This window comes from Vombatus ursinus, unplaced genomic scaffold (genome assembly GCF_900497805.2).
Source record: "Vombatus ursinus unplaced genomic scaffold, bare-nosed wombat genome assembly UNPS02014779.1, whole genome shotgun sequence".
Lineage (NCBI taxonomy): Eukaryota > Metazoa > Chordata > Mammalia > Diprotodontia > Vombatidae > Vombatus > Vombatus ursinus.
In genome coordinates, this window is record NW_020954557.1 from 59,008,196 (window position 1) to 59,034,659 (window position 26,464).

The 26,464-nt window shown below is 34.1% G+C and overlaps 2 protein-coding genes across 7 annotated transcripts in view; one reads left to right on the forward strand and one right to left on the reverse strand.

Annotated features, from left to right (window-relative positions):
* LOC114045604 (lymphocyte antigen 75-like) overlaps window positions 1–1,749 on the forward strand; it is a 183,742-nt gene extending 181,993 nt beyond the window's left edge. The window contains exon 39 of the mRNA XM_027865682.1: window positions 1,396–1,749. Coding sequence (XP_027721483.1) covers window positions 1,396–1,592 — 197 coding nt within the window. The 3' untranslated portion in view covers window positions 1,593–1,749. The remainder of the gene's footprint in view (window positions 1–1,395) is intronic.
* A 3,954-nt stretch (window positions 1,750–5,703) lies between these two features.
* Window positions 5,704–26,464, reverse strand: part of MARCH7 (membrane associated ring-CH-type finger 7) — a 51,599-nt gene continuing 30,838 nt past the window's right edge. For 2 of the 6 annotated variants that reach the window (XM_027866076.1, XM_027866074.1), the window contains 6 exons: window positions 23,172–24,285; window positions 21,888–22,057; window positions 14,214–14,346; window positions 11,600–11,713; window positions 9,020–9,068; window positions 5,704–6,594 (listed from right to left, as the gene is read on the reverse strand). In XM_027866076.1, the coding sequence (XP_027721877.1) occupies window positions 6,517–6,594; window positions 9,020–9,068; window positions 11,600–11,713; window positions 14,214–14,346; window positions 21,888–22,057; window positions 23,172–24,285 (1,658 nt within the window). In that variant the 3' untranslated portion in view covers window positions 5,704–6,516. The remainder of the gene's footprint in view (window positions 6,595–9,019; window positions 9,069–11,599; window positions 11,714–14,213; window positions 14,347–21,887; window positions 22,058–23,171; window positions 24,286–26,464) is intronic. The other 4 variants (XM_027866077.1, XM_027866075.1, XM_027866072.1 and 1 more) reach the window with 3 other exon arrangements.

Here is a 26,464-nt window from a genome sequence, read left to right on the forward strand (position 1 = left end):
AATCCAAACTTCCTAATCTGTAAAATTAGGAAGATGATCTAAGAGGTCCAATCTGGCCTTCAATTATATAACTTTATGTCTCTATAATCCCTAAAATGAAATGACTTACCCAAGGTCACACAGATATTAAATCATGTTCAATAATATGCCAGAAAAGCAAACTGTGACACCTCCAATTATAAAGTAACAACTAATTACATGGGTGATGTTCATGGGTAATGAACAGGTTTGGCACATTTTTTAAAGTTAAAAAGAGCTTAGGCAAATAGTTGGAAGATGGGCTGAAATATCAATATTGTGGGTTTTTTCCTTGTGTGAATAAATAAGAGATTACAAAATCTGGCCATTTAAGAGGCTAATAAAAGTTGATAATGATAGTAATAAATGTAGATTTTCTAATAATTTCATTCATTTACAGCAGTTTAGTGATATTTTATGAAAACAATTATCCCCGGGAACAATGGAAAAAGAACATAGTGGGTATGCATGCAACATAGAACCAAAGAGGAACTTCAAAGAACAGGAGCAGAAGAGGTTATTAGGAAATATATGATAGGAAAAGATGGGCTGGTCACGTCAAGAGCAAAAGGTGATAGGTAGACAGCCAGTGTTCTGTTAGTGTCCTTATATTAGATGAAATGGAGAACAGCCTCTGCCACTTCTGATGAACTTCTTGTGGTGAAATTATGGGTCTCACAAGATGGGTAGGCACAGAGGGATTTTAATCTGCCATCATTGTAGTACACACATAAATCCATGAGATCACAGATCTGTGAGTGTTTGACAGTTTAGATAGCTTTAGAACTCAATCGTTAAGTGCTTCTTATGTGCCAGGCACTTTTAGATATGGGGAATACAAAGAAAAAAATAAAATAATTTATGCCTTCGATTAGCTTACATTCTGTCAGGATAGACAACAGAATACATATAGGATAATTTTGGGAAGGAGGCACCTGGGAGAATTGATGAAGTCCTCATTTAAGTAAGCTGAGCTTTGAAGGAAAAAGGGAATCTAGGAGGTGGAGGAGGGAGTACATGGGGGACAAACTGTGGATTGTCCATGGATTGTCTCATGTTAAGAATATGAAGGCCAGTTTGGCAGGGCCACAGAATGCATGAAAAAGAATAACGTACAGGGAGGCTGGAAAGGTAAGCTGGGGTTACGTTGTGAAGGGCTTGAAATGCCCAGACATTTGTATTTGATCCTTGAGGCAACAGGTAGCCACAGGGGCTTACTGAGCAGAACGACATGGACAGACAGACATATGCTTTAGGAAAATTACTAGAAATACAAAACTTAGCTGGCACCCCTTAAACCAACATTTCTCAACTGTTGAAACTAGGACAGTTTGGTCCCTAACATAGAATTTTTCTTTTCTTTTTTTTCCTTTACAGATAACCACATTTTAATAACAGCATTGGTGATTGCCAGCACTACAATCCTGACAATTATAGGAGCTGTAGTTTGGTTCCTCTACAAAAGAAATCTAACTTCTGGCCTTACAAATTCAGCTTACACAACAGCACCTCAACTTCCTTATAATGATGACTGTATTTTAGTAGATGCAGAAGAAAATGAGTATATTGCTTAATTTCAATAAGTATTAATAGTTTCAGATATAGATATCAAAAGCAGTGTTTTGAACAGCAATCCAAATGTAAGCTTCTAGGACTTGAAAAGTTTTTTTAAATTACACAATCATTTTTCTATTTACGTATGACTGAAAAAAAATTATTCTGCATAATGCTGATCATACTGAAAAAAAATCCCTGAAGAGTATAAAAAATGTGTATATATATATATATATATATAGATATATATTTAATCTTCAAAATAAAACAATAGGTTAGAATTGGGAGAAGCCTTAGAAATCATCTGGTACAACACCCTCATTTTCAGATGAGGAAAATGAGACTGAGGGGTGAAGTAATTTGGTCAATCTCAAAGCCATGGTTGCTCACTTAAAAAGGGAGATACTTAAGCTGTATGTATAGCTAATGCAATTGTAGCTTACATAAAATATTAAATATTACAAATGATGGTTATAAAAGTAATGAGATTATTTAAAAAACATTCTGAACTTCTTATATCCAAATACATGTTTTCCTTCAAAGTAGTCACCATGGGACCTATTTATAGATATGACATATACAATATATATACTCCTGGGCTACACACTACAGGTACTAAATAACAGAACTGAGATTTGAACCTAAGGCCTCTGACTCCAAATCCTATGTTGTTTCCATTAGATCAGTTTACAAGGCATACAAGAAAATCAGTCTCATCACTTAACGCACTGATTACCTCTACTCACTTTATTCACAAGGAATATAGACTGAAATATGGATGAGACCTTAGAGGTTTATTTCATCCCCCTCATTGTTACAGATGAAGACATGCCTGCCAAGAGGTTCTGAGTTGCGCTTCAGAGTCAGGAGCTATCTTTAAATTCAGTGCAATTTCTAATATATCACTGTCCTGCATAACATTTAGTTGTTTCCAAAAATCAAAGAACAAACATATGCCACTGAAGACAAAAGAATGAGATTGCACGCTCTGAAGGAAATTACCCTAACACTTTAAGATGACAGCACTGTTGGCTTGTATTTAACTTTCCAAGGTGTCTACTTTGAAGGGTTCAAGTTATTTGGATAACTGCTGGGGCAGGTGAACACTGGTATCCTATTAGCTCAGGTTTGATTTGGGGATGGAAACAGGTACCTGGAAGTCACTGAGCAGTTAACAAGTTTACTTTGCCCAAACACAGCAAAGATACAGTAGAACTTAGCTACCCTGGGCACACTCTTGTCTTCATATGGAAATATCAGCAGGGAGGTAATGGTGACTTGCACCGTCTTCAGACACGTAGATGGTCAGAGCGGCTCCAACCCCTCATAGAGTGGGACTTTTTGCTCTCTTAGGAAGCTGCATTAAGGAAGACTGGGGCCAATCAGGTCCTGGAGAAAGCTACTTTGCCTTTTAAGAAAACTAATCCCTGCTGTAGGCATCTGGTTCTGTCACTCTTATCTAACTTTGGGTATTCTCCATTATGAAATGTGTAAATCCTATTTACTCATACTATTTTTTTTACTGGCTTATACATAAACTAACATTTACAATTTAATCTTTCATTTAGCTCATAAATTGACCCAACCAAATCCCATTTACTCATACCATTGTTAAGCTAACACAAAGTAAGCTTTCATTTAGCCCATGAAATTGAGCCAACAAGTATGTATAGAGCAAGCACTTAGCACTGGTCAGTGCTGTAACAAGTAGTCTTGGCAGTTCTTTTATTGACTTAAGAGTTAGCATTAGAAAAAAACAGGTCACATGAGTTAGTAGAAGAGCTATTATACTAAAATATTAATATTTCATTCCAGTGAAGCCACAGAAACTCCCCTACCCTTCCTGGTTATTGCCAATTCCCCATCATTTTCCTTGTGAAGGCATGTATATGAAGTGGGAAGTGCAAAGGATAAAGAGAAAATTCTGTGTGGCTATTAATATGGCCCATATCATGGTGTTTTTTCCCTTCTAGCTTCTTTGACCAGGGCTTATTGATAGCATCCAGGGTAAATCAGGTTAGAAAAACCTGATCCTGCAGCTTCACAACACTTACTTGACCCACACAACCAGAACCTATGCCCTAAGACAAAAGTTCTTAACCTGGGGTCTTGATCGTAAAAAAAAGTATTTATGTATGTATACATACATACGTATTTATATATTTAAATAACTATTTCACCAGTGACTGGTTTCCTTTGCAATTGTAGACTACCAGCTGTTTCTTGAACTCAACATTTCATCTGTTCAGTATAGTCATACAAACCATCTTCAATGCCCAGAACATACTCCACCTCAATCTCTCAGAATCCACATCTTTCTTTCCAGGTTCAAGTCAGATGGCATTCTCTTGCTCCCCCCACCACCCCCACCCCCCCAAAAATCTAAGAATCATGTATATAATAGGAAAGGACCCCAGAAACTTGTCTGGTCTAATCCTCTCATTTTACATGTGTTGTTGTTCAGCTATTTCAGTTGTCTGACTTCATGACTCTATTTGGGTTTTCGTGTCAAAGACAATGGAGTGTTTGCCATTTTCTTCTCCAGCTCGTTTTACAGATGAGCAAGTTATGCACACAGAAAGTGACATTCAGTGGTCTCCATGGTACAGGAATTTAAAATGGCACTAAAAGCCAAACTCAGGTCCTTTTGACTGAAAATTCAACACTTTATACATACCATTATCATTCCCCTTTTAGTAGTAATGTTCTCTTTTTCTTGTACTATACCTGTTTATATACCCAATCCCACTCAGCAGAATGTATTCTAAGAATTTTTGTTTATTCCCAATATTAGTATATATTAGGTACTCAAGTGAGTTTGAATTTAAATCAATGACACCATGTTTTGATGAAACATCAGTATGCCAGCAATAACAATATAGTAAAATAAAATTAATATATTAAATGGAAAGGGATTTTACCTTGGGGTTTGTGAACTTTTACTATTTCAATAGTTTCCTTTCTATTTCTATATATTTAATGATTCAAGAACACTGAAGAGATTCAGAGGCTTCATCAGAATGCCAGAGGGGTTTATAACATAAAAAACAGAACTTCTATATGGAGTTGAGACTACAGTTCACTGAATAGACTCTTATAGAATTTGAAAACTAATGGACTAGGATATAATGGAAAAACTGGAGAATTCTCAAGATGTTACCAAGGTTTTTTCTGCTCAACATATTTATGCTTACTATAAGTAGTAGCTTCATGCTCCATTACAACATGAGTATTTACAGTAAGAGTATTTCAATATTCTTAATGTGAAATGAAGATGTAGAGATCTGCAACTGTTCTGTTTTCTCCCCTACTCTAGTTGGTGGGGCGGTAGGGAGGAAGGGAACTAGGAAAGAGAAAATAAATGCTTTATTAACAAACTGAAAAGAAAGTGAAAGCATTCTTGAGGTATCAAAAGTGTAGTAATTAAAAATGGTATCCTTAAGTTAATACTGTATATTTACTTTAAGGGCAGACAAAATAAAGGCAAGAGATAAGTAAATCAAGTTTTCTTGTAAAAGTTGTCACAATTTAATATAATCAAATCCTCTCTGAAATGTGAACACCAATTAAGGGAAAATAATTCTAGGAGAGTATAATGTGGAAATATTCACTTTTACCTTAGGAAAAAATGTTATTTTAAACCAATATTCTGATTCAGATGTGGATGAACTGACAATACATTCTTATGAAAACTGATCAAGTCAAAGTGGCATGGCTGGTTAGCTGACACTGTTTTGCACATTAGCCTACCAACTATGTAATATAATTAAGTGAATAACCTTAATTCAGCCCTTCCCTCCCATGCAGATACATTATTAGAATGGAAATGTTACCTGAAAGACTCTGTCTTGGAAAAAACAGTCTGGCAGAAAGAAATAGACTTAGTACTTGAATAACAATAAAAGATGTCCCTAAAGTCTTGCTGCAGTTAAGTTAATAAAGCTTAATGACAAGTTTAAGCTTTGTTAAAGCTTAAATTTACACTAAGACTTTTGGCATAGCCTGCATTTCATGACTGTATTCAGGTTAGGCCTATACTAGGAACCAAAATTAATAAGATTCCTTTTCTCTTAAAGTAACAAAGAAAAATTAAATACACAAAACTGGAAAGCTTAAAAAAAGAGACAAATATCAATTATATATACATCGTATTTATTTGTAAAGAAATGACAACACTAAAAAACACATTGATAACCAGTGTTTTAACTGTGAATGTGGGATCTAAAAAACTTTAATTAACAGCTTACTTAAGATTGCAATAATTTTGGTAAGTTGCATTTCTGCAGAGAATTCTGAAATAAAAATTTAGAGCTGTAATATTCCTAAATGGAATATCTGCATACCACATATATCAAATACAATCTGATTTTCAAATCAATATATAGTAATTCCATCATTTAAACATTTGTCCTCTTTTATTGCTGTTTAAGTGAATTAACAGTTTAAATCTGTTTTAGAAACCTAATACTAGAGCTTTTCAGAAAGTTCCACTTGCTTCCATTTTTTTTTTAAACACTGGAATCGATTATCAAAATGAGACTGCAACTTAAGGAAGTTTAAACAGAAAAATATCATCCTGTGCTGTTTCCTACCCGCCTCTCCCTCCCATGTTCAAAAGTATCCAATCTCTTTACTAACAAGGGAAAAAACTGAAATTGAATAATCTTCCATAAATATAATCTGACTACAATAATCAGAACACAAAATGAAGGGAGGGGAATTAAATACTTGAAACAAAGCTAATACTTTCCCACTCTCCTCAAGGGAAAATCAACATGAACCTGCCAGTTTGTGAACATATCATTTTCACTGGCCATGTTTCAGGGTGTAGCAGTGTAGTTTGAAGCCAGCAACATTTGAAATAAAAGTAGTAATATTCATTGTACTTTTAATAAGCATCCCCTCCCCCCCAAAAGTAATTATTTTATATCAATTGTTTGCAGCTCATTTGTCCCACATGATGTTAGGCCATGTCAAATGCTCTGTTGTGGTCTCCATCTTCTTCAGATTCATCCTCAGAGGCTGTTGAAAGAACAATAACAGAATCAAAAAATGACCAACCTATAAAATGGTTACCACAGACAACAATGTCTGAAAAAATATTTGGATTTCAGATCACAACGTGGTGTGAAAAATGCCAAAATGAGGTTCAAGCATATCATCCTAAGAGACTCCACACAGAATTTAACGTTTTACAACTATAAGGTAAAAGCTCCTCACAAGAATGGACGGTGCAGATAGGGGTAAGCTTATTAGTTTATGAACACTTACAAATTTAAAGTCACTGAAGCTGTCACTTTGCAATGCAATGCCAACAAACAGATTTGTTCAATTTATTTAAAATGATCAACTAAGTTCACTATAGACAAAGGCTGAGTTAATGTCTTTTGTTTAAAAAGACATGACCTTTTGTTGAAAACTACCCTATTCCCCTTGTTTCTATTTCAATGACAAAGTTGAGTACCTAAAATTCATGATGTGATTTTAGCAAGAAGCAACAAGACAGTCACTATGATCAGAGAACACAGAAGTTCCATAAGGATGTCCCAGGATTTCTTTAGGAAGTTGAATGAATCAACCATGAAGGAGTTGGAAAAGCCTGAGTTTTAATTACAACTCTGACACTAATTAGCTATGTGACTATAGCGAAAAAGCCACAATCTTTTCCAAGGTTGGATTTCTTATTTATAAATAAGAATATTTACACTACTTACCTAACAGAACTGTTGTGAGGAAAAGTGCACTGCAAATCTTAAAAGCCCTATAGATTATTCTTAAAATCTGTAGACTGGATTACAAGTGATGGGGGAAAAGGGATACTGCCTATTACAAGTAACTTCCCAATTTACATGGAAAAAAAAATTCATGGTCTGTGTTTTGTACTTAATAAAGGGTAACATTTATCTTTTTAAGAATATCCAGTCAAAGTTAAACTCATTTAAAACAACATGTTAGGGATGTTGGAGATTGCATGCAACACTTAAGTATTCTAATGGATTATATAGTACTCTATTGTTTTAAGTTTATTCATCCCTGTTAGAATATGAAATTCCTTTCAAAGAGAAATTAAATTTTTTAAAAAATTTAATGAAATAATCTAGATTCACATGTTTACCCCCGCTTCCCCTGCACTTCATTCCACAAAGAACTTATAACTTTAAGTAGTCCCAAAGGTGGGACTCCTATTTGTAGCTCTAAATTGACAAAGAAATGCCTTTTCATGGATATAAGTAATATGTGGTTACTGTAATATTATCAAAACAATCAACTCCATAAGGAAGGAAAATTCAATGTTTAGCTATCTTTAGAAACAGGTTTTTCCTTACTCTGATTCTTAAAGGAAGTTAAGCTGTAACATGCAAATCAATTTTCTACTTTTATAAAAATGCTATAAGATTTTTTTTTCCCTACAACTTCCCTTTATTCTTTGTTGCTTTTAAAGTGGATGAATTTGGGGACTAGTTATTTTATTTTAAAAACTGCTGAACAACAGATACTAACTGAAAATGTATCAAAGGACTCTGGGGACAAAAAAAAAATCTATCAGCCCAAATAGCCAACCATTATCAAAAGTACATATAGCATAAAAAACTCACTTGTTACTGAACTTAAGAAATGGTCATTTTTGAACTTGAACTATGAAATTCTTACCCATTCCAATAAACTCTTCTACATAACTATACTAAGATTGTTAAAAATGTAATCTAAAAAATAAATGTTGAGTATAAACAAAATATTGCCAATTCTTAAAAATAGGAATCTGCTCATAAAATTTAGATCATTAAAAAAGTATCTTGGAATTACAAAGCACTCCCAAGAGAAAAGACTGCTTTGCTATGTGCAACATGCATAATCCAGCTGGAGTAGAGTGAAGAGGAGAGGAATTATCTAAGTAAGGTGGTAGAGGTTTGTTTATTTGTTTGTTTTGGGTGAGAGCAGAGGGATACATGGAAAAACAGAGTTCAAAGACACATTTGACATTTTCATATACATGATAAATTACTATTAATATCTTAAGGCTTATACAGTATCTTAAAATGCTTTCACATATTTTAAAATGTAATTATATAAATTTAAGAAATGTTTAATTAAAAAAACATTAAATCACTTATTGCTTTAGTCCCACTCAGAGAGCTGAAACTGATCAGTTCAAGGCATGTTACGATTTCTTTACTTAAAATTTTGGTCCCAAGCCAAGTGCACTGACCTTGAATATCACTACCCACATTAAAAAAACTTTTTTCTCAAAAATTCAGTTTCTCTGAATCTCTATCCCCTCCCCCCTCAACTCCTTGTATTATCAATAGGGCTATAAGCCAGTCAAAATGACAGTAAAGCTAATATAGCACATGCCTTCAAAAAAAGGGGAACACTGGTAGGTTTTGTTCAGTGGGTTTAATTTGCAATAATAAATTCAACAAGTCTGGGGAGGGGAAATGTCACCTACTTTCAAGATCTTCCATATGTGCCTGAAGAGTTCTTGCAAGGTTAATAAACTAGAAACAATGCAGAAAGAAATACAGTAGTTTAAATGTTGTATATGGATCTACAGAATAAGTATAGGTGGTTTATTTTACTTAACACAAATTTAAATATCATTTTAAGCCCTTAAAATCTAGGTATTAGGGCAGGGGTGGGGAACCCACGGCCTTGAGGCCACATGTGACCCTTTAGGTTCTCAAGTGCAGCCCTTTGTGGAATCTAAATTTTACAGAATAAATCCCCTTAATAAAAGGATTTGTTCTGTAAAACTTGGACTCAGTCAAAAGGCCACATCCAAGGACCTAGAAGGCCACAGGTTCCCCACCCCTATACTAGGGCTTTCTCCTCAATCAATTAAAACACATAATTTAAGGGCAGTATTTGAAATATGTGTATGTATATACATGCTACTAGCAATAATCTAATTCTTCAGGAAATTTTTTACTTAACACTAGTTGCTGCTTTGTTTGCTAAAAAGAAACATGGCCACGAAATCCCCTGAAGATAAATTATTTCATCCAACAGTACTCATTCTTTGCACTGAAGCAAATTACTTAGAAAGGTATTCCAATTTTGAAAATTCTATAACCTGGGGACTAAGTGGTTTCAATTTAGAGCTAATATACAAAACAACAACTGGAATTCACATGAGAAATAGAATAAAAAACTCATGAACCACTCCTTTTCTATCTAAATTTGATGTAATAGACTAAGAAAATTGAGGTTTCAAATTTAATTCTATGCTAAAAATAGTATTGATTTTGAAAAATCTTCATAATCACATTTATGCACTTAGTAGGTGAAGGGACAGATTCAACGGCCAAATACAATAATTATGTTATCAGTTTTGTTTAAAGCAGAAAAGCTGTTTCATAATTTGGTCAGATTAGAGGAGTTTACAAAATACCATGATTTCTAGGGAACATATAATCAGGAAATTTTAATTCCTTTTCTGTTATAGCTTAATAATTTTTTAATATTGTTATTCTTTTATTCACCAAAAGATGGGTATAACATCAAGTGCTACATAATGAAGAACTTATATACATAAAATGATCTGATCATTTTCACTAAATTCCTTCAATGAAGCATTTGCTTCCATTTATTTTTTTTTGCATTTTGATTTGTTAATAGGATAAAGTATTGAACTTCATTTATATGATAGCTTCCAAAATCAATATAAAACATATACACTATAGTCTACATTAGGGAACCTTCTAGTTCAATGTAACATAAAATAAAGTTAAAAATATTAATGATGTCTAGCAACATGTAAAACCTAAAAGCTAACCAAAATAAACAAATCCTTAATGGTGACATGTAATCACCCAAAAAAGATTTGAGACCAAGACTTGCTTTGGTATGATGATGAATAAAGTACCACCTATGGTCATTACTACTTGCTGGGAGAATCCTTCAAGTAGTTTATAAGGGCATACAGAACACAATTCATGTGCCACGTAAAGATTAGATAGTACCCAACATCAGAGTTATCAGTATAATTTGGAAGCATAAAAACCCAGTAGATATAATGGTCTTACATTTGCAAAAACTTCTGAAAGGCAGAACTAACTTGATGAAACTACACCATTCATTACTTTACAAAAAACAGCCTAAGCTAGCTCTACAAGGCTAATTCAAAGTGAACACTGTATCAAAAGATAATGCACATAAGCTCATAGCCTGAAAAGAAATATTACATCAGGTCCTAAATGAAAAATCTTGACATTGAGAAGTGCTCAAATAAATTAAAAATAAATTCACTCTACTAGTATTTTTGCTAGTGGAGAAATTTTACTACAGTGTATCTCTAAATTATTGTCATGAAACCTTTCCACCTTCACGATCTAAAATAGGGAATACTGAGTATTTGAAGGTCTGACTTAAAAATGAATGGAAAGAGGGTATTTTTCATCTATCTTCAAAGATTAATCAAAAATTAAGCACTGAGAAATTCAAAACTTAGAATGATCTAATCTAACCCCTTTTAAAAACAACTGTTTTTCAATTGCAACAAAAACCACCTACAACAAAAGATGAAAATGTGTCATTACAAATAACTATATCTGAAAGATTATTCTATTACTGGTGTCAATTTCTAGGTACAATCAAAATAATTTTTTCAAAATTAAAATAGAAATAAGCTTACTAAAATTTCCTGTGGAGTTTCTAGATTTGAGTTATATTTTGGATTTATATGTTATAATATGTTTGTTATAAAAGAAACATCCCTTTCTCTTATATTAACAATTCTACCTATATTGGTCATCAAAGTGAAATCATTCTCTATTTGAAGAATAAACTTATTTTCCCCATCCTTGAAAATGTTTTCAAGAATAGAATATTGGACACTGGACAGGAAATAGTAAATGTCTTAAAATCTTAAGTGTCTTTACTTTTAAGGTTTTATAGCACCTATTTTTTTAATTAAGAAAAAAAAAGACTAGTTTCCCTAAAATAATCTATATATTTATAAATGGTTCACTTCCCAAAGCTAAACTACTGATTCAGGCTGCTCTCCCATCCCCACCTCAATATTACTTACTCGGACACGCGTGCTAGCTTCACTTGCAGTTCCCAGCATATCAGAAAAGCTTTGTTCACATAAATGCAATAACACAACCAGGTACAGACCAGAGCTGATAAACTCATACTCCGCCTTTAGTAGAGAGGAAAAAGAATAAAAGAAAAAAATGAGAAAACTACAATCAAGATTTGGATATACAGTGACTCAGTTCCCTGATAAACAGAAGAAAAACACTCATACACATTAGGTGTCCTACCAGGGAACAAGGCTTAAACTTTTTTCATATTCAGAAAGACCCTCTCATTCACAACACCATGCCATCTGTTGTATGGGAAAGATACTTTTTTTAGATATACTAAAGGAAAAGAAAAATTAGCTGAACTTTTTTGAAATAAATGATGAAGTTCTTTAAAGATAATCTGATTTAACAAGTTTTCTTAGGTAAATAATTTATTTTAAAAAAGAAATTTTAAATCATGTAAAATGGTACAGAACTTTATGTGTTCATTTTCTATACATCTCAGAATATTTAAAAAACTCATTCCAAAAATTTCTATTAGTGTTCCCTTAGCTGTAACTTAAACTCATATAATAACTGAAAAAGGAATTGGATACTAAAAGTTCCCAATATGTCCTTACTAAACAGCTAGAGTGGTATTAGTGAACTACTACTTTGATGGGTAGTAGGGTAAGCAATATTTGTAATGTCAAAATCTATTTCACTTTTGCCATATTTGGGTCCAGTTAATGTACCTGAAGTATAAATAGTATAAACTGCATTTTTAGCAAAAGCTTCAGCAGTTTGCTAACAGGTTATCTAAGAAATCTTTAATCACTTCTCTAATTCTTAAAGTTAGTTATCCCTCTAACATTAGTATCACTAACCTAGGAAGAATCCATCTCTACAGAACTAAAAAGGGAAGAGGAACTGCCTTGAAAAATAAGTGTGAACTCATTCCAGATAAGGAAAGAAATTCTATTTATATATATTTTAAACATCTTGCATAACTAACCATGGATTATGTTAGATAATGGATAATGAAGAAGTTCCCACATAACTAAAATTAATCATTCACAATAACAGCCCAAGCAAATCAAGGCCAAGAAGATGGACAAGTGATTATTACAAGTAATTCCTGGCACTTAACAATTTAATAAGACTACTGGTAATTTGGAGAGCCAAAGCCTTCTCATTCTATCAGAAATGTTTTAAAGAGCCAAAAGCTCCAGAGTAGATGATGAAACTTCTAGAAAAGAAAGTCAAAAGAGAACATCTCACTCAAAAGCTAAACTTGGAATGGGTTATCAATAACCAAATCTATTCCAATAATTCTATTCAACTCACATTCTCTGAAGCAAAAGGCTTTCTTCTCTTCATACTTTCTTTCTTGCTTTGAAAAGAACACCTACAACTACCAAAATGGGCTCAAGTTTGTCACTTTTCTGCCAAAAGATAATAGTCTTTATTTTCATTAGGACAAAGAGTTAAATCAAAAAGGGACAGCACCAGCAGGTAAAAGTTGGAGGGAATCACATATCTCTGCCACTCCCTTTCTTATTTGCCTTCTTTGAACCCAACAGTGCTAATACTAACCTACGTAATGACATACAATGGAGAAGCTACCATGTGACAAAGATGTCACATAGCAGATAAAAAGTTTTTTTTAAAAGGTACCCAATTACTAATGAACAAGCTTGACTAAGGAGCTATGTGAGAGATAGTTCTTTTGGGCATTTCCGGTTCTCATGAGAAATACTAAAAAAAATCAACTATGTTGTATCAAAATATCTCAGTCCTCCTGACCTTAATTAAAAATAATCAAAAATAAACTTTGGTTTAATCTTTGTTCTTGATCATGTAGGTATATAAAAATTTTTTAAAATTTTTGTTTTCAATGATTAATAAAGGCTATTTGTTGTGTGGGATAAGAGAAAAGTGAGAATTATGCAAGTGAATGTAGTTGAAGAAAATCAGCATTAACTTGATCATTAAAAAAATCAGTAATATCTTTTATGGGAATAGTAACAGTATAACGTTAAAAACAAAAATAGTTTTTTCAGAATTAAATGGGAATTTAAAGTGTAAAAGGAGAGGCAATGAAGGAAAAGAGAATGCTTAAGGCACATTGCTCTACTCTGTTCTTGAAGTTTTGGAGAGGAGCTAAAGTGGATTGCCACCAAATCTCTAACCAAATTGTTGGTAATTTCCAATTGTATAGGAAAAAAGGAAAAGTGCTTGAAATTGATCAATACCCATTCACAACAGGCAGCTGGAATCAGAAAAATCCTGGGAAAAGACAAGAAAAAAAAAGCACAACTAATTTTGGGAAAGTTTCTCAAATTTAAATTTGGTAAAAAGTTATAAGAATTTTCAAGTCACAAAATTCCATTACATGGAATTTAAGCTTCAGAAATTCAAAATTAATGAATTGACTAGTTTTTAACCTTTTATTTTAAAAAAGTTAAGGATAAAGGCAGAAACGTCACAGAATAAGTTTTGAAATAAGAACTAAAATGATGAAAAGCACTGTATTTAGAGAGCAGGGTATTTTTTTTTTTAACGCAGAGCTCCTGACCATGACCAAATCGATTTCCTCAAAAGTTGTCCTCTAAGCAAAGAACAGACACTTACCAAATTAGGCAAAATATACTAACTTGTTCATTTGCATGAGCCCTATGAAGTTCATGAATATCAAAATCCTCTAGGTTAAGCTGTAATTTTTCTTTACATAGTTCACAGGTGGTTACAGCTTCCAATGATGAACCTAGCAGAAATAAAATTCAAAGTCAAATTTTATTTTCATATACTTCCACAAAACTATGTAAATCCTCATTTCAGACCATCTTTAAACTTACATCATTATCATATTGTTTATTAATGAAAAACATTAACTTTCAAAGCAGTAAAATAAACATTTCCTTGAATATAGAAACAGGCAATTTTCAAAATATGCATGCCAAACAATTCCTATTGTCTGAGATATAAGGTGCTTGCTCATGCTTTGCTTTTCCCAGACACCTTTGCAAAGGAATGGAATTTACACTGTCTTCCTTGACATAGCAACATGAAAACAATGACAGTTTGCTCTAATAACTTAATGTCATAAACAGGAAGAGACACACCCTGGGTCAAGTGTCATTGGCATGTAAATACCTAGCAATTTTTAGGGGCTAAGCATTTGCCTCATCTGCCACTAGTCCAACTGCTTTAGGAATATGGAAAGGGGTGTCACCACTGTCTGACTCAGAGCAGCACTTCCTTGCCCAAAAAAACCCTTAATCCTCAATCACTTTTAGATTTCAGGTTCTAAATGACTAGTAGTAATGCTGAATCAACCATATATCATGGTTATCATTTTTTAAACATTTAATAGTATTTTATTTTTTTCCTATTGCATGTAAAGACAGCTTTCAACATTCATTTCTGTAAGATTTTGAGTTCCAAATTTTTTTACCTCCCTCTTTTCCCTCCACTATCCCTAAGATAGCAAGCAATCTGATAGAGATTATACATGTACAATCATGTTTTTTATGGTCAAGTTAATGCTGATTTTCTTCAACTACATGCTGTACATATGTACATAGTCATGTTGTGAAAGAAGAATCAGAACAAAAGGGAAAAATCATGAGAAAGAAAAAATAAAACACAATAAAAAGTGAAAATAGCATACTTCAATCTGCATTCAGATGCCATGGATGTGGTTAGCATATTTTATCACCAGTCTTTTGAAAGTGTCTTGGATTACTGTATTGCCGAGAAGAGCAAAGTCTATCATAGTTGGTCATCACATAATATTGCTGTTACTGTGAACAATATTCTCCTAGTTCTGCTCACCTCACTCAGCATCAGTTCATATCATGGTTATTCTTAAAGGGCTACAAAGTTAATGGCAGTTTTCTAAAAAGCAATTTAGTAGTAAAAAAGAGCCAATGTATCTAAAAATGTGTTGCAAAAATCAGTATTTCTTTTCACCGTAAGTCCAATGAAGAAATAAAACTGAAATTTGTCTTAGATTGAAATCACTTTGTCAGATTTAGAGCAGGAAGGGACCTCAGGTCATCGTTGCATACTTCGTCTAGAGAAGAAGTAACTGAGACCCTGAAAGACTTTTAACTGATCTGCCCAAGATCACAGAGTACTTCAGCAATCTTTCCACTGCAGCACATTTCTTGCCATAAACTTTGTTGTTCTTTTACACCACCCCTTTTATTAAAACCATTCATGGGGGCAGCTAAGTCATGCAGTGGATAGAGCACCGGCCCTGGAGTCAGGAGGACCTGAGTTCAAATTGGGCCTCAGACATATAACACTTACTAGCTGTGTGATCCTGGGCAAGTCACTTAACCCCCATTGCCAACCCCCCCTTCAAAAACACAACCATTCGCCTTTGTAGAAAGTCTATATCTAAGAAACAAGAACATAATGACCATAGAATTTATAACTGAAAAGGACCTTAAGTGTCACCTAACCTTAATTTTGCAGATTTATCTGAAGCCCAGAGAGTTTAATTGATTTATCCAAGGAAAGTGTCATAAAAACTAAAGATTCTCAGGATAGTCCATAAAAGGATACAATAAAAGATAACTGTATTTCAACATAACATGGAAAAATAGCCAACTAGAAAGGGAATAAGATAACACCAAGAATATGCTTCAGTACTATAGCTAAAGAGTTGAAAACTAGACTGGCCATAGTTCTAACCCTGCCACCTCTCTGCTCTCCCCACTTCCTAGGGGAGCACACTGTTTCATAAACAGTATGATCCAGCTGTTTAGGCTATAGGTTATTCACCTAAAATGTGCCTTTAATAAGAAAATATTGAAGGGGAAGGTAGGAAAAGAGGTAAATTGAAACAGCAATGTAAAATACTAAAGTTAAGAGCAGATAGCTGAAAACAACAAGTTGAATTCTCAATTTTAAATTAAATTTTTAGGAAAAATGTTGTTGAGCCTAAGTAAATCATTTCAAAATAGGATTTTGAATTATTAAATGGAGAACTCCTGAGATTAATTAAGGTTTTACAGTGAAGTTACTAAGTCAAATATTTAAGTGAAAATTTTTGAAACATGACTGTGATAGAGTAATGGGACTTGGAAAAAAAAAATAGCCTAACAGTAACTGAGGAAGTAAAGGTCATATTCCTTTTGACACCAGCAAGAAAGGCACTCCACTAATTTTTTTCTTCCTAGCAAGATTTCCAAGCTTTTATATAATATTTATGCTTTGAATAAAAAAAAAAAATCAAAATTTGTTCATAGGTTTGTACTTGAAGCAGGTAAGAGTTGAGAGTTTGGCACACTTTAATTCCACATGCCTCTGGAAAGCTGATTAAAAAATAAGATCCTCATTCAAACTTAAAATAATACTAAAAGACGCCATATTTTAACCTTGCTTATTAAGCTTCAGAAAATTCCTTCAAATCCTAATATTCTAAGGAGCACTTAAAAAAAAATTCTGCTCCAAATGATACTGACCTCTGCATTACCCAAATTTGAACTAGTCAAAGGTAAAAAAGACTGAGGCTATCCATCAGGAACTTTCTCTACTTTCCAATTCCATACTTCAAAAAATACAATAAATACAATAAAACCCCCAGGAATATTATAGCCAAATTCCACAGTTCCCAGGTCAAGGAGAAAATATTGCAAAGTTGCCAGGAAGAAACCAAGTATGGTGGAAACACAATCAGGGAAACACAAGATTTAGCAGCTTCTACATTAACGGATGGGAAGGCTCGGAACATATTCTGGAGGTCAAAGGACTAGGATTAAAACCAAGAATCACCAACCCAGCAAAACTGAGTATAATCCATGCATATTCAATGAGGTAGAGGAATTTAATGCATTCTTAAGAAAAAACCAGAGCTGAATAGAAAATTTGACTTTCAAATACAAGACTCAAGAGAAGCATGAAAAGGTAAACAGGAATGAGAAATCATAAGAGACTTAATTAAAGTTGAACTATTTACATTCCTACATGGAAAGATGATATTTGTAACTCATGAGACCTAAGGAAGGAATATATATAGACCAAGGGCCCAGGGTGAGTTGAATATGAACGGATGGTATCTAAAAAAGAAAATTAAGAGTTGAGAGAGGAATGTACTGTGAGAAGGAGAAGGGGTAGAATGGGGTAAATTATCTCACATAAAAGAGGCAAGAAAAAGCTTTTACAGTGGAGGGGAAAAAGGGGGAGGCGAGAGGGAATGAATGAACCTTACGCTTATTAGAGCTGGCTTAAGGAGGGAATAACATACACACTCAACTGGGTAGGGAAATCTACTCAAAGTAAAGGTTGAAAGTGTAGATTTCTTCTACTTCTTTTTTCTTCCCTGTTTTAAACTAATGAACAAATTTATCTTGCACATGTACATGTGTTTATAAAGGGTTTTATTTTTCTTGCCTTTTCAATGGGTAAAGGAGGAAGAGAATTTAGAGCTGCAAATAAAATTGATTTTTAAAAAAAGCGATACTAGGGGCAGCTAGATGCCACACCAGCCCTGGAGTCAGGAGGATCTGAGTTCAAATCCAGCCTCAGACACATAACACTTACTAGCTGTGTGATCTTGGGCAAGTCATTTAATCCCATTGCCTAGCCCCAAAATAAAATAAATAAAATTAAATTAAAAAATAAAAAAAATAAAAGGGGATGGTGAGCAGAACCAAGAGAACCTGTACATAGTAACAGCAGCATTGTGTGACAATCAACTATGGCTGATTTAGCTCTATGATGCAAGACAATTCCAAAAGACTCACGATGGAAAATTCTATCCATATCCAGAGAAAGAACTGATGGAGTCTGAATGCAGATTGAAGTATATTATTTTCACTTTATTATTTTCTTTTTGTTCTGTTTCTTCTTTCACAACATGACTAATATGGAAATGTGTTTTATATAATTGCACATATGTAACCTAAATCAAATTGCTTACCATCTTAGGGAGGTGTAGGGGAACACAGAGAGGGACAAAATTTGGAACTCAAAATTTTACTTAAAAAATGAAATGTTAAAAATTGTCTTTACATGGAATTGGAAACAATAAAATCCTATAAAAAAGGGATGCTAGTTATATCATTTTCATTTCAGAAAACATTGTTTTTAACTTGCAAGATACTGAGGAGCAAAAAGATAGAGACCAAGTATGCATTATTCCTATGAGTTTAACAATGAGGGGGAAGAGAGCTAAAATAGCTTAAAGAGGCCAGAAAGTTTTTTCCTAGGGTGGAGAAATTGTAGGCAGAGGGAATGGAGTTACTAGAGGGAAGAGATGAAAATGAGATGGGGAAGGCAGGGAAGGAAAGGATCAATGAGCTCAATAAAGTAAGACCTGTGGGTCTGGCCAGGTCATTCCCCTATTTTCAAACTCCAGCATCCTATTGTATTATATCTTTAGGGATTTGCCCCCAGCCCTCCCCTTTCAAAGCCCGTCACAACCTGACCTCCTCCCACTTTTCTGGTCTTCTTATCATTACTCTACCTACTCTATGATCTAGCAATACTGGTCTTCTTGTTGTTCCTAGTACATGACACTTCATCTCTGAGCTGTACCTTTTCACAGGCTGTTTTTCATGCCTGAAATATATTCTCTCCTCACTTCTGCCTTCTGGTTCATTCCATCCTCAGCTTAAACCCCATCTTCTGTAAGAGTCCTTTACTAGTTCCCCTAATTGTAGTGCTTTCTTTCTGAGATTACTTTCCAATTACAATGCAAGCATTTTGTATGCAAAATTTTCTGTCACACAATTTCATCCATCATAGTGTCGCTGATGAAAGCAGGGATCCTGTTTTTGCCTTTCATTGTAGGCCTGGCACATAGGAAGCATCATTTAATAAATGCTTTTTGACTGACTGATCTTAAGAATCTCTTCTACAATGTTACTAAGAAGTAATCATTAAATTCCACTTGAAGGCCTCTGGCCATTTCTTCGCAGGAATAAAACCTCGTTTAAGGTAAAATAGGAAAAATGTGGCTGAACTCAGGTCGTAGTTTTGTAACTTTCCCAAGCAGGGCTCCACTGCTCAGGAGGAGGAAGAGGGAAATCCCACCATTGATGAAATAGTGAGCTATCCAGAGAATGCAACACAGGAAAAGTAGAAGCTGAAGATTCAAGTTTGGAAGGAAGAAAAACGTTGAAATCACTAAAAACAAGATGAAGACATTAAAGAGTAGTAAGTGGCAGGATGGAAGACTATGAAAACAGGATGGAATAGAGGGTTGAGAGATCATGACAGGGCAAAGAAGTATTGGAGAGGTGGAAGGAAAGGGGTTTTAGTCATACAGAGGAATTTCAGAGTTTAAGATCTTAAGAGATGTCAAAAACAAAAAGAAGACTGAAGTTGCAAAACTGCACAGACACCTACTGTCAGGTACGCATCTACAATAGGAAGAGATCTATGTCACCTGATCCTAATTCCTTCATTTAACAAATAAGTCTACAGAGTTAAGTGGCTGACCTATGGTCATACAGATGGCAGAGTCAAGATTTGAACCCAGGTTCTGCACTCCCCCACCCCATATAAACTCCTTGAGAACAGAGACTGTCCTTTTAATAATTTTTGTATTCCTACTGACTAGCATATAAGTAGGAAACTTCTCTCTACTGTTCAAATATGAGCCTCAGTTTCTTCATCTGTAAAATGCAGGTAATACCTTCCTAACAGAATTGTTTTGAGAGTCAAATGAGATTATGCCAAGTGCTTTACAAAATTTAAAGCATTATTTAAATGCCAGTTACTTTAAAAAAGGATTATATACAGACCAATGAATTAGAAGGGTCATGAATACTAATACTTTAGTCAATCTTAATGTATAAGTACACCTGAATTATTATCAATCCATTTTCAGCTACAAGAAAACAACACAACAGTCAACTTTAAATTACTTGAGCTAAAAGCTATAAAAGGAAAGTCAAAGATAAAATTTCACCTAGGAACACTGGCATTAAATTGAAACAGTGATAACACAAAGGATATAAAATTTTGTTCTCTTAAAGTAACTGAAAAGAGGGATGGTAACAATCTGTTCAGACATTTATTTGGATAGATATTAGTTAACAACTACAATGCCATAAACCAAATGGCAATAGTCATTTTCAGGCTTCTTGTCTTTATGAATACTGGCAAAATCATAGGGGTCTTGCCAAAAGGATTCTATAGAGTAGTTACAGCATCACTAAAACCGTATTTTAAAAAAAGATGGTAATACCTCTAGCATCCACATTATAAATTCGTTACTTATTAAACAATATCATAGGAACAAGGGCATAATCTAGTACTGTCATAATCTATTACTGTCAATGAAAAAGCTCAGTGGTAATCCTGAAAAAACATAAGCTTGGAAGGTAAACAATCCAGAAAGAAAAATGAATATACAACATTTACAGATCATTTTCACAATCTTTACTTCATTTGATCCTGACAACTAGTGAGAAGGAGCAAGGGAGGTATTACTTTTGGAAACAGAGAAACAAACAGTTCAGTTACTTGCTCAAAGTTATACAGCTAATAAATTGGAAAGTGGGCATACAAATCTAAGTTTTATGGTTCTAAGTTCTATGCTCTTTTCACCAGAACCACACTGCCTTTAAATACATCTTGGCTCACTGAAAAGTCTGACAAAATGAATCAAAACTAGAATCCAGAATACAAATGGCATTTGTAACAGGACAGAGAAGGGACAATTGTCTAACAGTTAACACAAACATACATATATACACACGCAATTGTACATGGAAACACAACTACCACATGCTATGTTTAACAATATAATTTTTTTTTCCCTAAATCAAACTGAAAGGAATTTTAGAGACAATATTTTTCATTTTGCAGATGAAAGATCCCACAATATCCTAAGGTCATCAATGCAAGTATCCATTATGTCCATACTGTAGACATGTGAAGAGGCTGCTAAGTAGCTGAAAGCTGCTGAATAGGGATTTTGTGGGATAAAGTACACTGGAAGGGAGAAGAGATCAATAAAGGTGGATTCCAATGGTAACTCTTGAACTAAATCGACTACATGACCTTTTTAGACCTGTTTGAACTCTTTGGGCCTTGTGTTCTTCAAATGAAGTTGTTCCAAAGTCCCTCTGAGGTTAACTTTCTCCTTAAAAGATTCTGTGATGGTATGAAAAACAAACTAACAGTTCTTTGGAGCTAATTCAGTGGGCAGGTATATTTTTCTTGAGTTCAGATTATAATTCCAATACATAACATACATCACTTAGTCACAGAACCTCAGGCATAGAACAAATCTTACACTAATTCTAGAAAGAAAAAATTTGTCAGAAAACAGGTAAATCTTACCAGAATTAATTTTGGCTTGTAGCCACTTCTTCATACATTCCTGATGAACATATTGCAAACTTCCAGTGCATTTGCATGGCTCTATTAGAAGGTTGGAGGAGGATGCAGCTGCCATCTGGCAAATTCTACACAAATCACCTTCTTCTTCATCAGAGTCCTCTAAAAGAAGACTGAAGAAAAAGGAAACAAATGGTGACAACATATTTTTTTTCTCTTCAAGCAAAATACTTTTACCCCAGCTCCACACATTTATGTACTGCTCATGTTAGAATTACTTCACAAGTCTGTTGTATAAGAGGTTAATTTCTAAATTACTTCCACTGAACTTACTGGGGAATTGAAAAACTACTTACTATCCAAGGTGAGCCTACAGCAACATATTAAGAAATTATATTACCATTCACTTGGAAATAATACAATAGTAATTCAAGCAGTATTGATTTATAATTGTTTTCTTTACACATTATCTGAATGTAATACTATATAGCAATACCATTCACTTTAAATTGATGCTCTCCCCAGGGTCTTCTCACACAGACAGCTTGCCAGTTCTACCAATTCTCTCCCCAACAATCTTATTTGTGCCATCCTGATTTCTTAACAGGACAAATTCTTTAATGCTTGGAGGGAAGCACCCATCAAGCTAATTCTCCTTTTAACTGAGGGATATATATAGCTTTACTTAATTATTAGTAAAGTCTAGGTGTCAAACAGCAGCAAAACAAGCCAAATCAAATTAGTTAATGTCAAAGAAGGTTAAAAATTTATCCTAATGTAGGAACAACCTCTTCTTGGCACCCTCAATCTACCTGGTCTGGACCAGAAGAGAAGGTCTAGGCTGCTTCATGCTAAGAAAAACCAGAGGAAGGGGAAAGAAATTCTAAACAGCTACAAGAAGTTTCTACAGCAATTATCCAACAACCTGAGACCTCTTCTAGTAGAAGTTTAGCTGGATTTTTTGTCAAGGGGTGGGAAAAAACAACGTTCTTTTTCATGTGTATTTCTGTATTCCAAGACAATAAAAACTTCATATTATTCTTTGATATTATCTACCCTTAATTATCAATACACATAATTCAATCCAACTATTTCTTAGAATTACATTAAGTACCTAAGTATATAGCATACAGACCTTAGAGTCTAACTTTACTTCAAAAGTTTTCAGTTCAATTATCAATATTACTGGAAAGCATTTAAATAGGAGAAACTCTAAGCATATTATTACATAAAGAACTTCTATATCGCTATACAGAACTTGGCTTTAAGAAAAATACATTAGTTTACCTCTCTTTTATTTTCTGTAGCCTTTCTGGATCTCTTGAAGGTAGAGTTTTAGTTCTATCATTCTGTCCATCAGATGAATTCCAACCTGAGGGAATAATATCTACAGTGATCATGACATTGTCGGATAGACTGCTTCCTAGCGCAGAGGGGACTGCAAATCGGAATAAGGAACCAGGAAGAATTCCAGATATTCCTGTACTTCTTCCACTGTGAGCCAAATCTGGTGTGGAAGCAGCAGAAGCAGCAGCACTGCTGGGTACTGTGGGGGTTTGTGATCTGTTGGCAGTAGTCCCAAGGGACTCATTTTGTGTTTCAAGGTGAACTTCTTCATTAGACTCTCTTCTCAAAACATGCTGAGGTCTAGATGGCACATCAGTAGTGTGTATTCGTGTAGATTCATCTCTTCCTTCTCGACGTCTCCTTGAAAATAAAGGTGTGCATCTATTTCTTAGAGAGGAGGACAACCAGGAACCAGCATTTCTACTTTCAGACTCTTGACTAAAGTTTTCTGAACCAGTCTCAGAGTTAGGATTTTGGCCAACAGATGATAAACCCCACCTTCGCCTAAGAAATCTAAATCCCTGAGAAGATTCAGGTGTTCTATTATCTGGAACTTCAGAAGATGAAGCTGCACTACCACTAGATTGTGTGGAAGTCAGAACTCTTGGGGCAAGATAGGAATTTTCAGAATCTAACGATCTTGTATTCAAGGAATCCTGACTAGATCTTCGTGAAAAAAAGGTAGATGACATACTAGAAGCTAGACGAGATAACAACTGCCTGGTTGTCCGTCTTCCTTCAGTGTCATTAGAAGGCTCAGCCAATGATCTTTGAGATGAACCAATCCTTTCAGAATTGCTAACAGAAGGAGCTTCATCTCTATTTGGGATGTAAGAAAAACCTTGCTGTACGCTCCTTTGGGGAGATTCCATTTCTCTTCGAGAAAAGTTTGATCTGGAAGAATTTCTGCTTGGTTCTCTGGAATAAAAGGAGGACTGATGTTCAGAAGGCCATTGACGGTTCATGGATGATGTATTTAATCTCAAAGTATTCAGTGAATTCTCTTTTGGTCTTGCTCCTTGAGAATATGAAGAAGCAACTCTATCTTGAAGATCTATTATTAAAACAGTAAGAGACAACAGAGGAAAATGATTAGCTGAATATAGTAATTTAAATATTAAAAAGTTACATTTGTTGGCATAGTCTTCATTTTGTCATTACTCTACTCACTGAATAGATGTTACCATGTATGAGATGCAGTTCTATTACAAAAATACAGTGGCACGTTAAACCTTATTTTGGCTTAATTCTAATATCTAATATTATAAATTTTAAAATTAAAAAAAAAATGGATAATTCTAATGTTCCATTTGAGAGAGAATGTATTATTGTCCAACAACTTCAGAAAGATGTCTTTGCTGACTATGTTGATCAGAAACAAAGTCCTCAGAGGTACAAAGGTCAGTTTGATCAAAAAAGTGTGATGAAAGGGAAGAATGTGATACAAACATGGAAGGACATTCTGGAGCCAGATTGTGAAAGGTTTAAATGCCAACCTTGGAAATATGTACTTATAGTAGAGGCAATAGGGAGTCACTGAAGAGGCCTGAGCAGAGGAGTGAGATATATGAACATAAATATTATAAATTCTGACAACTGAATGAAGAATAAAGTGAAGACTAGAAGCAAAAAGTCCAACTGAGATGTAAGTAGAAGAGCAAGTGAACGATTCTCAAATCTTTTGATCCCAAAACTCCTAGACTTAAAAATTATTAAGAATCCCTTTATACTCTTAAAAAGTGAGTATCCCAAAGAGTTTTTGTTTTATTGGGTTATGTCTGTCAATATCTAACAAGTATCAGAAGTTATAATTGTTTAAAATACTAAGTTATTCATTTAAAAATAAAAACATTACCTATTAAAATATTTTAATGGAAAAAATTATTTTCTAAAAACAAAAATTTAGTGAGAAAAATGACACTGTTTTACATATTTGTGCAAATCTGTTAAACATGGCTTAGCAGAAAGATAGATTCTCTTATTTATTTCTGCATTCAATCTGTTGTGAGGATGTTTGGTTGTGATATGAAGAAAATCTGAAGTAAAAGATATATATAGTTGGAAAAGAGAAGAATATTTTAACAATCAAATAAGGTCTTAGTATAATTATAAACACAGTATTGATATCACAGACCTAATGAAAGGATCTTGGGGGCATAGAAGTTCTAGAATCACTAGTCTAGTGATTTCAGAGTTGCTAGGTGATTAGGGCCTAAACTGGGGTAGTGGCTATCAGCAGAAAGGAGGGAGACAGAATTGAAGTTGATGAATAAAAAAATGATTAGATATTGGGGAAAGACCACAGAAGAATGTGACACATGACTCCAAGGTTTTAAACCTGAATGACTGAAATGGTAGTTGCCTCAATGGATACAGAGAAGTTTGGGGCAGAATTAAGGAAGATCATAAAATCTGGAAATGCTAAAATTGGTATACTTACAGGACACAACAGGAAATGTCTAGCAGGCATTAAGTTATATGAAATTATGAACATATTAGAAATATTTAGATAAATAGCTCTGGGAGTCATTTCCATAAATATAAGTCAATCTATTGTGGGCTAATGAGATTACCAAGAGAGGGCACAGACATAGAGAACAGGGCCTAGAGAGAATCTTGGGAGATTATCCATGATAAAGGAACAAGAGAGATGACTCAGTAAAGAAGGCCAAAAGGGAGCAGTCAGAGGTAGGAGGATAACCAGGAAAAAACCACATAACAAATGACTACAGATACATCCAGAATGGGAGAGTCAACAGAGTTAAGGGACTAAATAAACATGGTCAATATGGGAATTTGTTTTGCTATTTTTTAAATCTCTTTTTTTTTTAATGGGGAGAGTTCATTGAATTTTTTTTTTTATTTTTAAAATGATGCAGAGAAGTCACAAAAAGGATGAGAATTGAGAACCAAGTCACAAGATTTAATGAGAGTACTGACAAACCTTGGAGAGATTTGTTTTGGTCAGAAGATAGTAGTGGAAGCTTGATATCAAAAAATTTAAAGTGAATGAAGTAATGGAAGTGTAAGCAAAGGTTTAGACTTCTTTTTCTAGGAGTGTGGTTGTGAAAGGTAAAATAATTTGGCAAACAAACACTCACCTTAGTAACTGGGGTTCCCAAGCCCAAATAATAAAGTAGCTTTCTCAACTTGTTCTTCCATCCTCTTCACCTAATGCCATAAACTGTACTCATTTCTTTCTATTATTAGTTCAATGAATACATGTAAAACAA